We start from the raw sequence: 13,572 nt of genomic DNA, 5'->3' as shown, positions 1-13,572 counted from the left end.
CTGATCATTGTCTATGATGGATTAATAATTGGATATTATAATCATAATGGTGGAAGCTGTATTTTGCTCCATTAAGTTTGTAGTCAATTTTTAAAGAGTCTTACTTAGAATTTGGATCACTTTTTTAAAATCTATTTAGGCACCACAACAGATTATTCACACGCATTTTGTCTGGTTTGGTGGCTTTCAAGTTCAAATCTATTCCGGTCTCAGCTGTGGTTGCTGTTCGCAGTAACTGGGTTATAGTTTGCATGCAAATGTATCTCTGAGTGAAACTGCGCTGTAAAAGTGGAATTATTTCAATCTACTGGGAAATATTTTTTTCACTTTTGAAACAGTTTCTGTGTCCTGTAGGTTTCTGCTTTCATGTCTGCCATCAGTTTTACTAAAGCTTTGTTTATCAGCTGTCTTTGTCACACACTGATGCTGTGAGTCAGATGGTGTCTTTGCCTTGTGGTGTGTTTTATGGCATTTCAACAATTTGGGATGGCAACATTTTGTTGTCATGTCATGCTTTAAGTGTTGATGTCACTGACTCAATGAGAAATACTACGTGTCTTCTTCCAAAGTGTGGCTTTAGTTGTGTGTTGTTTTTTGTTGTCTCACTTCCTAATTATGGTGACGATTCTGTCCTTTGAAATTGGACACATTTACGGCCATAATGGATTTTGTCTTGTCTCCATTTGAGTATTGATTACTCCATGGATGATGTGTTATATTGCACTGAATGCTCTGATACACACATCATCAATATTCTTGCCACTGGACACTACAAAGAACCGTGACACCGTGAAAGAACTCGTGAATGCATGATGATATTTCTCTGCCAGGTGTGTCTACAGCTGATTTGGGTGGACCTAAGATGGCCAATCTGGGCCAAGCTGTTCAAGATCTGAAGAGAGAAAAGAGTAGAGCACTGGGTCCGTCGTATGGAAAAAGAGAGAGAACTCTTGGACCTGAAATACCCAGCATGAGGAGAACCGATGTACTTGGTCTCCCTGCTCCTGAATTACAGGCAGAAACTGGTTTTAGACCTTTACTGCCACCTGGGAGAGAGGTCAAAAGCCTTGATCCAGCAGTTAGGGCACCAAGTCTTGGACCTCTGACACCCCTTGATAAACAGACTAAAGGTCTGGTTGTTTCACAAGCACAAGGAGGACAAAGTTATGAGCCTATGATCTCAGAAAGAAGGGCTGTAGCAAGCCACGGAGCCACACTTGCCACTGCACAGCAACTGCCTCTTGATAAAGACAACATCAGAAGTCTGGGTTCTGCTTCTTCTCAGGTACAGAGTGCAAGACACTATGATTCATCTAGCCAACAAAATCAGCGAGGCCGAAACTGTGGATCCAGTGATAGTGATTTGTCACGTTTGTTGGAAATTAATCGCCATGAGCTTTTGGGTTCAGAAACGCAGAGGAGGCAGAGTTTAGTGCCCCAGCCTCATGACGATAAGGACAGTAAACATCTTGGACATGCAGCTCCACAAGCACAAGAGGAGAGAACCTATCGACTGCCTCTCTCACAAACGCCGGATGCCAGAAGCAATATATTCTCTCTTCCACTGGGAACCAGGAACTATTTCTCTGCTGTAGCAGACGGGCAAGGTGTCAAAGACCTTGGGCCTGTGGCCACAGATGCAAATAGGCCTGGAATCCGTGGGACTGTTTCTGTAGAAAATCATAGTCGCAGTTCTGTAAATCTTCAAGTACAAGGAGGGGGGAGCTATGGACCACTAATTCCAGGAGCAAGTGGAACCCAAAGTTTAGGCAGCGCCGCAGTAGAAGGGCAGGAAGCTAAAGGCTTAAATGCTGATGGTCAGGAAGCAAAACACCTTTCCAATGCTGAACGTGAAGTCACAAAGTCAAAATCTCTCAGTATCCCAGGACAGACTGGGAGGAATACCCAAGCAACAAGTAAGAGCAAGTCCTTATACACCATAACAATGTCTTTTTGTCTCATTCTTGAGATTCACGCTATATTTTTCTCCTAAATTCCACTTTCTATGACACTTGACACTATGACAAATGCTTTATTACAATGAAATACAGTTAATTTTAATTTGTTTCTGTATTTCCCCAGCTCAGTTCTATAGTAAATAACAATTTTTCAGGTGACTGTTGTCTTTCTAAAGTTTCTACAAATCTATTTCATCATCCACCTGTTTGTGCTAGTTGTTTGATAGTTGTGCAGTCTGTATCTGAGTAACTTATCTGATAAACAGATAGCAATACCGCATTACACAGCTGCTTCCATGCCCTTTTTTCAGTGGTTTGTCATACTCTTTTTGTTTATTGAAGTCTGTCTGCATGTCTCTTTGGTTTGTGGTGCTGTTGTTCTTTTGGCCTTGTCTGGAGTTTAGTTTAGCTTTCGGTCTGTGTCGTGCTTAACATCTGGCCCATCCCACTTGGGATTAAAGGACATCTCTATTTTACAAAACATACATCTTCTAGTAAAGCATAAAAAACAAAAGTTACAACACTGGAAAGTACTTATACATTTATTTATATATTTCAATTTGGGACAATGGTTGTTACGTCGGGACAAAGCAGAATTCGGGGTCATTTGGAGCCCTAACCTACAGTATACTGCTGGAAGCTTGACCTATGGATTGTCTGTATTTCGAAGAGTTTGTAAGCTGTGATCAGTGACACATAACAGCCAGTAATTATTGTTGTGGGTTTCAGGATATTATAATAAACAGCGCTCATCCGGCTTTGTGATAGTCGTTGTAGTCTCTAGATAATGGGCCAGCAGCTGGTGTGACCAGTAGTTCTAAAAATAGTAAAACCATTAGCCTGAACATGCTGAGCGGTGTCCTTGTATAATTTTACCTTTGCATGGATGAAGAATCATAGCCATCATCAAGCCTTAATTACTGTGAGACTTAAGCTTCTGAGATACCTTATGAGATGGTTTCCTGGTGTATCGTCTATGATCTAGGGGGAATAACTCTGAATGGAGAGTTAGCCAATAGTAAAGTGTCACCTGAGTGTCCTTGTGTGTTAGTATTATATAAATCAGAAATAGATGATTAAAACGATAATCTGCCACGCCTAAGCAAGCTGAAAAAATGCACAAATCTTTCTGATTTAAGGCATAAAATAGATTATTGTTATTGAATATTGTTGGACTCTGTTGTTGGTGTAGGTGCTTCAGGGTCCTCAGCTGTTAAGAGCAATGGAAGACACCTGCTTCCTCTCTCGGGAAATCTCTCTGTGGTAACAAACCAACTGAGAATAAATACTGAACTCTTTCCAGCCTCTGTTACTGATCTTAGATTGTATAGTTGAGTCTCACGGCTCCCAAACAAGCCAAAGCAGGAGGAGGAGCATTTTTCTCCCTGTTGTAAAATTTGTATGCTTCTCAGTAACAGGATGGGTGTGGCCTTGTACTGAATTAGCTGTCTAGACCTTTGAGTGCTAGAAGTAGTGATCTATGATACTGAGAGACATTTATATCTCACAAAACATATTTTAATGCACTTTTATATCTCCTATGCCATGTTTCTTTTTATTATTTTACCTTGAGATACAGTCCCAGTGCCAAAAACAATGGCACATTTCTGTATCATTCACAATATAGGGCTCATATTTGCTTCATAGCATTGATTAAGTGATGATCTATTAATCACAGCTCAGGATAAAGAGGTTTAGATCAGAGTTCTTATGTTGGTTAATCTCTTTGTCTTCATATCACACTATCTATTTTATGATTATTGGTCCATGATTAATATCTACAGGTACAATCTGATGCAGTTTGTTGGGGTTCCCTTGAGTTTAATCAATTTTGTGTTTCTAGAAAGTGATCCTGCAGCGGAAACCTAATACCTCCAACAATATCTGTGTCTTACTGTGTGTCCTATAATATGTGTAGTGTGTTTTAGGTTACCAAAGTTACAATATGCTTTTTTAGGAAGATGCAAAGGAAAGAACAAGACATAAGATACATAGAAGACAGTGCATATAACAAGGAGAAATAAGTGCTTAACTCTTACAGTAGACGTCAAAAAAAGATGCTGAAAGAAGATTCAACATCTGGTGTTGTGTTTTTTAGGATTCAATCCAGGAGAGTCAGTGTCCAGTGGAGAAGGTGCTAAAAACCGCCCAACCCTGGCAAAGATGTTGAAATCTGCTGTGTGTGTGTTTTTTTTTTTTTGTTCCACTGTCAGCTGCACATGTCTAAGAGCCTGTTAACAGCAGCGTCTGTATATTCTGTATATGGAAGCAACTGAATGAAGCAGGATATTGTGTCCCAGTTTTATCAGGTGTTTAAAATATGATTTGATTTAATGGTGCTGAGAGATCGACACTCATGTTTCTTTCTATAAATGTTGGCACTAGTGTTTTATTTAGAAAATCAGCGATCATGTCCCTGTAGCCCACAGAAAGTTACAGATATGTTTGTTGAGCTTATGTTAACCTCCTCCACAGGTTATATTGGTGGAGCAGGAAACTATCTGGGAGCAAACCTGGGCGCTGGGGGCTATGGCGCAGGTAATGTTGGGCACTGACACAATACAAGAACAATTCTCGCTAACAGATAGAGATCGTCAATGTAGATTTACACCACCTGTGGTAAAGGATTCCCGTGTACTGCTTACAGGTTTGGGACAGGGAGCATACCTGGGTGGTGCAGCAGGCAAACATGCAGGTAAGGACGTACATGTTCATACACTTTTCTTTTCTTTGTTTTAATTTCATTTTAATTTTATACCCTTTGCACCATCTCCTTACTCCTAACTCCCTCTCTCTCTAAAATAAATCTCAGCTGCTGCTGCTCTTGGACAGGGTGGGTATCCCCAAGGTGTTGCAGGGATATCAACTGGTGAGGCTGTGGAATAATTGTACCATCTGTCCCCTTTCTGAAGCATTTTCAATCTCAGTTTGTAATCTAAATTTTTCATTCTTAACCTCCACAAACCTACTGACCGTATGCAAATGTAGAAGCTTGTGTGAGAGAATCAGGATTTGCCCAACCTGAATTTTAATGTTCGGGCTGTGAGTGGAGCTGAGGACACACCGAAGATCATGTGTCACACAGCATAAAACCAGCTGTTACTCCTACTTTGCCTTGTAAACCATTTGCTTGTGAGTCGTCCTGGAAAGAAAATAGCTGTTTTAGCTGTTTAACTCTTTGAGTTCTTCCTTTCGTTAAAGGTCACAGCATCTTCTTTTCCTTTCTGGTGAATAATTGATAGTGCTTTTAAAAGGTAGATGATACCACCACCAACAAAGGATTACTCACAAACCAGTCCAGTCAGAGTCCAGAAGTAGTGAGTCTTTGTCCCATGCAATATGTTTTGAATGTGTGTTATTACAGGCTATGGTGAGGGAACGACAGGGTACCTGGGTGCCATGGCAGGCAATGGCTATGGTGAGTGGAAACTCTTGCACAGAGGAATTCATATTCTATGCGAGTTATAGAAGGTTGATTGATTTAAATTTAAAAGCCAAAACTTTAAACCTTGAAACGTGAATTGTCTGCCTGCAATGGCCGAGCATCTTTCTTCATTCTGTTTGGTGTCAGAGGGAATCTGCATCAAAGCCTTCACTGACTGGAGTGATGATATAACTGATCCTGTGTGTTGTGTGACTTTCTTTCTCTTTCTCACTGTAGGTGGAGATGCTGGTGCAAAATCTTTGTCTACAGGTATATATATATTTGGTACAAGGTAGTCAGAAAAACACAGCACGACTTTGAATTTGATTTTTACAGGTAAATATGGCTCTTTAAATGTTTTGACATATATCTCCTTCTCTCAACAGGTTATGGGAATGGTTACAGTGATGGTTACGGGGCTGGTGAGTCTCATTCAAAATAAAAAGAAGGGAGGTTAGAGGGGAAACTTATAATGCTAATTAGAACTATGTTTCAGGGCTTGGTTACCCTTCAGAATTAGCTGAAGTTGCTGAGAACAAAGCAGGGAAGCATGAAGGTAACAATTTTGAGGTGTTATAACCTGCTGAAACCCATAAGGGTGGTGGCACTAACCCGTAGATGCTTTAACTTGTGACATTTGACAGCTTTAAAAAAATAAGGTCCTGTTTAGATCTGCCATTAACACACATTTTGGATGATCCAATCACAAGTGGACAACTCCAAGGACGTCAGTTCACACCTGGTATTAAAATGTGTCTTCAATGACCATCTGTGATCGGCTCTCACTTTCCCGCCGCACACTTAATAGGGCTGTGTCAGTCAATGTCCATTATTACTATCCTTCTGGCTGTTCAATAAGAAAAGATTCAACTATTTTTCAGTTGAGAGTTGCATGTTTTATCATGTTGTTTCAGCAGCCCTGCAGGAGAGACGCTCTGTGGTGGCTGTAGGATTTTATAACTGAAATATATGAGCAGGACACACACTTTTACTTCCTCCAACTGTGTGGAAATCTGATGTTTTCACATCACAAGGGACAAAGACAGAACTTAATACCAGGGAAAAAGAGCATCTCTCCTGCTGGGCTTCATGCCAACACCCTGTACAACAAATTTACAAGAAGACCCAAATGATTAAGTATTTGTCATAGACAGCATTATATATACGTTGCTTTGTTCACAAACATCTGCTTCTTATCTTGGCAGAGAGCCCTGCAAGAGTGTTTTGTTTATACAGGATGGCAAATGTGTAGGCGGTCTTTCGGTGTGGCCCAGGAAACACTGCGTACACACTGCTCAAAGAATGTGGTCACATGCAGCCCAGACAACCTCCGAATGTGGTCTGAGCGAACAGATCTTAATGCACGCTCAATGTGTCTTGGGTGCTGTACTTTGGGATCGGATCACCCAAGATGCATGTTAATACCAGGTCGAAACCGGGCCTAAGAGGCCGTCAAGGAAACACCCTCCCCTGCTGAACAACCAGTGTGGTCTTTTATCCACTGGGTGTAGCTATTGTCTCTAATTCAAAGAAGCTGACCAGTTTAATCTGGTGGTTTCTGACTTCCTGCTCCTGTAGACGCTTTTTCACACAGTTGTTTCTAAAGGTGTGACTCAGTTAACGGATTAACTGTGTCTGACCTAAATGTTTGTGTTTATTTTTTATTTTCCTAGCCCTCAGCACAGGAGGCCAATATGGACAGGTCCAGGGAGCGTATGGTAAGACATTTATGGATGGAGCAGCAACAGTGTGACACTGGCTGCCCATACACTGTTACAAATACCAACCCAGGGAGATACAATAAGGCCTCCACCAAGGCTGCACAAGATGATTCATATATTTACAATTAAACAGGTGGAAAAGACGATGTGAACAAACAACTGTCCCCTCCCAGCACACACAGATGCAGGTTGTGTAGTGGTTTGTTCACGGTAACTTATGAGTTGATTATCTAATAATATAGCAGCGAAGTTTCACACAAATGCTGCGTAAAAGCTACAGCTACAAATATCCATCTTCCACATTTCAGTCAAATCTGTTACTTTTGAGAAATCGTATCAAACCAACAGACAAGCTGAAGGGAAAAAACCTAATCACCAATAAGTGGTCTGTATGAATATATATAGTTTGAAAGCTTTTTACCGAAGCCCCTCTTATCTTCTTTCAGGAGCACTTGGTACAGGACTGGAATCAACTGGTGGCAAATATGGTGAGCAGAGCTTACATGACCTCATCCTTCTGTCGCACTATTAGTCAGGCTTCTGTCAGTGTGGGTTTCCATGTGCGAGTCATACTTAGCAAAGAGCTTGGTTTACAGAAAAAATGAGAGAAAAAGACAGAATAGATGTGGGCCAGTTTGACCGTCGGTTTTTTCTTGCAGGAGGAGCTGCTCAGGTTCCGTATGGTAACGCTCCAGTGATTCCTACTGGACTGGAAGGTAAGAGCTGCAGGTATACATAATGATAATAGACTCCACCTTATTTGTTATTGTCATTTATCTGGACATTTTCTGTGTGTCGTTGGTACATGATATATATAAGCTGAACTGTAGTCATGTCAGTCTATTGGTGGAGTCCTCAATCGTAGTTTCAAGGGCCTCAAAAGGCTGTAGGGGACAATCTATCTTTTTCACTGCAGTCAGTTAGAAATGAGATAGTAGGGGAAAACACAGGTGTCAGCAATGACACTAATAGGTCAAACAGAGTCAGGGTGCCTGTATTTACCCTACTATTTCATATCAAAATGGCACCTGTGAAATAAATCTATAACGAAAATAAAATCAACATCCCCAGCCTGAGGCCCTGCGTGGTACGAAGGGCACATAACATTGACTTTTTGTTCAACCATCCGGTTAAATCATCACAACCTCACTGCAACATTTCCATGTATGTCATCTCCTTAGGTGATGGTGGTTACCCGTATGGCGCTCAGCAGCTCGGGCTCGGTGCTGAAGGTGCCAAAACCCTCAATAAATACGGTGAGACTGAGAGGCTACGTGAGCTATGAAGTGTGAAAAACTGTTTGTAACAGAAATGGGCTGGGGTTTGGCTGTTTTTCTAAAGCAGTGAGGTAGTATTTTTTAACCAGTTAAGTCCCAGTGAAGTTGAAAACAGAATAATACTAAAATGGCAAAAAATATTAATTTACCATGGAATATTAATGATTTAAAATGTCAGCCTCAGATTCCCCATAAACATGGAGGCTTTATTTCCCATCTGTGTTTTTGCATTCTGGAACAGACAGCAGATTTATGTCCTGCGATATGAGATACTTCAATGCTGTGTGTGTTATTGTGTTGTATCTTGTTACCTTTATTAAAGTACAACATATTTTGTGCTTTTTCAGGAGCTCAGCAAACAGGTAGGAATTTCCATGCACTCTCTCACCCAAGCAAACAACACATCCTCTCACACAATGCACAAGACCCCTTCTGTGTATCCTTCGTCACACCAGTACATCGCATTTCACTTCACAGAGGTGGTTGCATGAGCATGACAGTAATAAGCATTTTTAGTATCGCTATGTCTTGCATAATTGAGAATAAAGTGTACCCTTTAGCTGCACACATTACTCCAGCTACCCCTGAAGTCCAAAAACACATAAATGTATGTTGTGTATTTGTCTTTTGTCCTGGTGTGTTTTTAAATTTTTATTTCTTTTCTTTTGTTCGATAAGGTTATGTTGCACAGCTTGGAACAACTCAAGATGCCTTTGGTAAGCAAGAAACCCCCAGACTTCCTCATTTATGAACAACTTCCACTCACTTTGCAGTTTCTGGTGCCTTTATTAGCATGTCTTCTTGCATAATATTAAAGTGACAGCATATAGTGTACCGCAAACTTTGCTATGTTACAAAATAGCTTTCTTTAGTGCGGTTTTGCAAGTGTCTAAACATTACTGTGCTTTCAAACACACACACAATTTCTTTTCCTGACTAAAACAAATGAGGTATATCTATTTTTGGAAAATAAACTCTTTACACGCACGTAATTTTTTCCCCCACATGCTCTGACCATGTACTTCTACTTAAATTGCACACAAAATGTACAACTGCATACATTATTGATTCTTTTCCACTTAAGGGTATGGAGCCTGCATTGTGAGTCCTCTAATAAAAGTCAAAATCCTTTGTTGCAAGGTTTAGCTTAGCTGTCAACATCTTTTCTCTTACTGCTGCAGTTTCCTTCTGAACTCATTTATAACATATGGAACTGCGTTATCCTTTCACAGGAGAGCAAGCTGGCAAATATGGCAGAGTGAATGGTGCCCTTGGAAATGGATACAAAGGTGAGAATGAAGGAATTTTACAGTTGGTGCACGTAAAACCTTATAAAATGTCACCATGGGGAAAACTTTTAAAGAAAAATAGATTGAATATGATATGTTAAGGTGGACATTTTTGCGGTTTATTGTATGTCATTAACGTTGCATACATTCTGTCTTGTGTTTGTCATCAAGCAATCAAATTCAGCAATATTTCCTGATTCATTAACTTTGTGCTCCTCCCCATCTGTCTCTGTCTTTAACCAGGCTAATTCAAATGACCTGGACTTCTTCAAGTGGATCATTTCCATAATGTGTTCAGTGTAATGTGTTTTTAAATCTTTTCATGTGTTTCAACCCATTTTTCCTGTTGTGTTATGTCTGTTTTGTCTTGTTTTATTTTTCTTAACCCCTTTGTCTTTCTCTGTAAGTGGACATTTGCTACTTATGTCTGTGTGTCTTGTTGGTCCAAACCCTTGCAGTGCCCTACCAGTCTTATTCTGTCGACACTGAAAAAACCTGGTGGCGATTGATGAACATAAATAGATGTTAAGTGCAAGAAAATTGTCTGTATGTTTTAAAATGAATAATAAAATGATGATTTTACTGTTTGAAGCCAATAAATTATGTGTCAAATGATGCTGAAAAGAAGCTTCCGAGTAAAAACCCTTTACATCATGTTTACCTACATGCACTGTTCTCTTTAATAGTGTCAGCAAAGCCTCATCCGTACACAGGAAGTTTTACCACTTCCTTTCTCATGTCGGGTAACACTGACACGAACAGAACATGAACACTTAAATCAAAACTAAAAGTAATACAATGAAACATCGAAGAACAGTTTAGATATTATGCGTTTATTCAAACATGTAAGATTAACATACATAAAACACATAAATGTTCGTATAGGTGATAAAATGCTACAACAGTGATTGCACAACATCATCTGCAATGTTTTTGAATCTGCAAATAAAGAAGTGGAAAAATAAGGCATAAATAAGTTTATAATAAAAAAGCTATGTTATATCAAACTTACATTTTGGCTACAAGAACCTTTATATGATGTGCTGTATTGTCCCGTGAAAGACAAGGGAGTATGATGGGCACTAGATGATACAAATACGTCGGCAGTACGACATTTTCTAGAATTGAGCTGCAGCTGCTTTGTCAACACATAATACATTTTACCAAACAATCCTTTATGCTTAGTGCAGACTTAATGAGGAATGTTAGTTACAGAAGGGTTATATGTCGCTATGCATGTCTCAGTAAAGCCAAACACACGGGTATTATATCTCATCATACTTTGGGCTCTGAGTAGTAAGACTCTGGTTTCTCTGTGGACTTTTTTCGTCCACAAACACACCCATCTGTAACAGGAATGCCTTTGGAATAGGGTGGGCATGACGGGACACATACAGCGGCTTAAGACTTTGATTCATAGGCGAAGGCTTATAGTCCATGCATTTATCTCCACTCAGACTCGGAGCGCATTTCACTTCCAATTTGTAGAACAGCTTGCCGTGCTGCAGGTTGCAGAGATCCTTCTTGACTCCAGCAGACAGGACTGTCTCACATTGTCCCAACAGGTCGTCATCCCACTTGTTGTCCTCATCCCACACTTCAAATCTCACATTATTGTCTGTTGACAAATCCCGGGAGCCCAGGGGGACGACCATTTCCCAGTGTGGGTTGTTGTTGTTGTAAATGACGGGAGAACGTTGGATCATTACCCCATTGAAGGACACCTTCACGTAGCCATCGGTGGCTGTGCTGTGGTCTCCCCAAAGACCAGAAGCCCGTTGTACAGTTATGGTGACTTCTGCCATGCCTTTACGGGTTGGGCAGCAGTCTCTGTTTACAGCGGGGTCATTGTGGCATTGGCAGACGCAGGAATCCTTCAGGTCGCTCTTGATGCCGGCCTGACATTTTTCACTGCAGTTCTTCCACAGACCTTTCTCCAGGATGTAATGACTAATGGCTGAGCGCAGGTTCTTACGGACAGGGGTGTTAGTAGGCAGCAATTCATGAAGTGAATCCAGGGAATATGAGACTATGTCTGGGTTCTGTGGTAATGTGTTCAGCCATTCCTTGTAGGCCGATGGATCTTTGTCAGCAGAAAAGAGAAGGTCTGGCTCTGTCGTATGGCCCCCCTTTATTTCTGTAAATCTATAGAGAAGAGAGTTGCTTAAGAACTATTTCAAGAACTAACAATTTTCAGTTATTAATTATTATTATTATTATTTCAGTCATTAATTGAAAATGTGACAAAATAGATCAGAAAATGTTCTATACCTGTCGTTGAAGAGGCTGGAGAAGGATGTCTTACTCTCCATCTTGTTCATGTCTGCCTGGCAGTGTTTTGCTTCAGTTTCTATTGTAACTCTCATGCTAGCGGAGGCTTCAACTTCCAGGCACATCTGCACCTCTTCCACGCTGAGGCCCTGCAGGCTGGCCTGGCACTGCCTGATGCTGGTCACAGATTGAACACTTCCTCCCATCTTCACCTAGAATGATATATTTGAACAAATAGCTCATAAGCAAATGTGTTACTTTGTATAATTTTGCCAAATTGTTAATTAATTACGCTTTGCTTTCACAATCTTAGTTCACCTTGGTGATGTAATGGGTGCCAAAGTTGTCAATCAGTTTGTAAAATCGTCCCTTGTTTTCAGGGTTGTAGATTTTCGGGAGCCCTTTCACTGCTTTGTGAAATTCTTTGTGCAACTTGGGAGTGCCGGACACTCTGTAGCTGTTTCCAGTGAGACAAAATACAGATCAATATGAAACAAATGAATTAGGATATTGTATTTATTTTTAGAGCTAGGTGACTGTATAGAGAAAACTTTCATCCCAGCCATCGTCTTCTTACCTGTAGTACTCACAGGACATGCTGTGGCTTGTGAAGCTGAACTTGTCATTCTTAGTTTTTTCCATGGAGTATTCAGACAATTTAGAATTGGTACCAGCTAGCATCAATGAGGCGCTTTTATCTCCTCCTTCAAAATTTAAGTTGGTCTTCCAGTTATTTTCAACAGAAGAGGTGCTAGAGCTGACCAGAGACTCACTGGATCGGTGGAGTTTACTGGCCGACGTTTCATGCTGCAGGAGTGCTGTTGCCCTCCAGTCCACCACGTGTGAAGGGGAGGCTTCTGCTTCTTGTTCTCCAGATAGTGGTGCTGCCACAGGGGTGCATGTTCTTGTCCTTGCGTGTTGATCCACGATTCCATGTCAATGCGAGCAAAGAGGCCCCTTTACGTGTCATTTTGGTGATATCAAAGCCTTCCCCAGGCGTAAATTGGCTATCCTGTGATGCAAATTCTGCGTTCCATGGCACTGTTTTGGGAAGAAAGGATACCCATACTGCTAGAAGCAGAAGAATGATTTCGGATTTTCAGATGTAACAACTACGAGGGAGGACTATGTCAGATAGAGGACTTTATTAGCGAATAAGACGTCAGAATAGATTTCAAACTGTTCAGGAAAAGAAAAGTAGATATATGGCTCTGTTCATAGTGAGATTGCAGATCTTCAGTTCAACCATCATAGTTTCAAACTTGAATGGTTTATCCTGAAAAAAGAAACATTTTAGATTGTGAACTAAGATGATGGTATTAGCACTATAACCAACGACGCGGTCGTGGTTAACTTAAGGGGTTAAAGGGTTTTAATAATTCGTACCTCATTCGATACTTTGAAGGGCTCTGAGTAGTTAAGGACTCTTGGTTTTTCTCTGTTTGGAAATTTTTTTTTTTTTGCGCTTGTCCACTAATAGAATGTTATAGTCAAAATAAAAAAATAAAAGATGTTAACCAGTATATAGGTTGTTCAATTCTTGGTGTAAATCCATAGTGTGCTCGAGTTTATAAATTCTTTATTGCTTCGTTTTCCATATTCTCAGTTCATGTCTCAAGCTTTCTCGTTTTT

General features: G+C 40.5%; 3 protein-coding genes across 3 annotated transcripts in view; 2 read left to right on the top strand and 1 right to left on the bottom strand.

Annotated features, from left to right (window-relative positions):
* The window catches only part of LOC118323200 (acanthoscurrin-2-like), a 10,141-nt gene extending 5,297 nt beyond the window's left edge, over positions 1-4,844 (top strand). Inside the window, exons 7-9 of the mRNA XM_035655134.1 lie at positions 4,434-4,496; positions 4,606-4,653; positions 4,771-4,844. Of these exons, the coding sequence (XP_035511027.1) occupies positions 4,434-4,496; positions 4,606-4,653; positions 4,771-4,844 (185 nt within the window). The remainder of the gene's footprint in view (positions 1-4,433; positions 4,497-4,605; positions 4,654-4,770) is intronic.
* Positions 4,845-5,114: 270 nt separating this feature from the next.
* Positions 5,115-10,268, top strand: LOC118323431 (glycine-rich cell wall structural protein 2). Its single transcript, XM_035655396.1, has 11 exons — positions 5,115-5,376; positions 5,620-5,652; positions 5,769-5,804; positions 7,056-7,100; positions 7,550-7,591; positions 7,763-7,819; positions 8,285-8,359; positions 8,728-8,742; positions 9,058-9,096; positions 9,613-9,669; positions 9,913-10,268. Exons 1-11 carry the CDS (start codon positions 5,307-5,309, stop codon positions 9,915-9,917), a joined length of 474 nt encoding a protein of 157 aa, XP_035511289.1. The 5' UTR covers positions 5,115-5,306; the 3' UTR covers positions 9,918-10,268.
* A 238-nt stretch (positions 10,269-10,506) lies between these two features.
* LOC118323198 (perforin-1-like) overlaps positions 10,507-13,572 on the bottom strand; it is a 4,171-nt gene continuing 1,105 nt past the window's right edge. Inside the window, 6 exon segments of the mRNA XM_035655132.1 lie at positions 10,507-11,814; positions 11,941-12,152; positions 12,259-12,397; positions 12,518-12,783; positions 12,786-12,827; positions 12,830-12,952. Coding sequence (XP_035511025.1) covers positions 10,935-11,814; positions 11,941-12,152; positions 12,259-12,397; positions 12,518-12,783; positions 12,786-12,827; positions 12,830-12,952 — 1,662 coding nt within the window. The 3' untranslated portion in view covers positions 10,507-10,934.

Source organism: Morone saxatilis, unplaced genomic scaffold, assembly GCF_004916995.1.
Source record: "Morone saxatilis isolate NCDOM2014 unplaced genomic scaffold, NCSU_SB_2.0 Contig14, whole genome shotgun sequence".
Classification (NCBI taxonomy): Eukaryota; Metazoa; Chordata; class Actinopteri; family Moronidae; genus Morone; species Morone saxatilis.
Note: the sequence above shows the minus strand (reverse complement) of the source record. Positions and strands in the feature narration are given on the sequence as shown.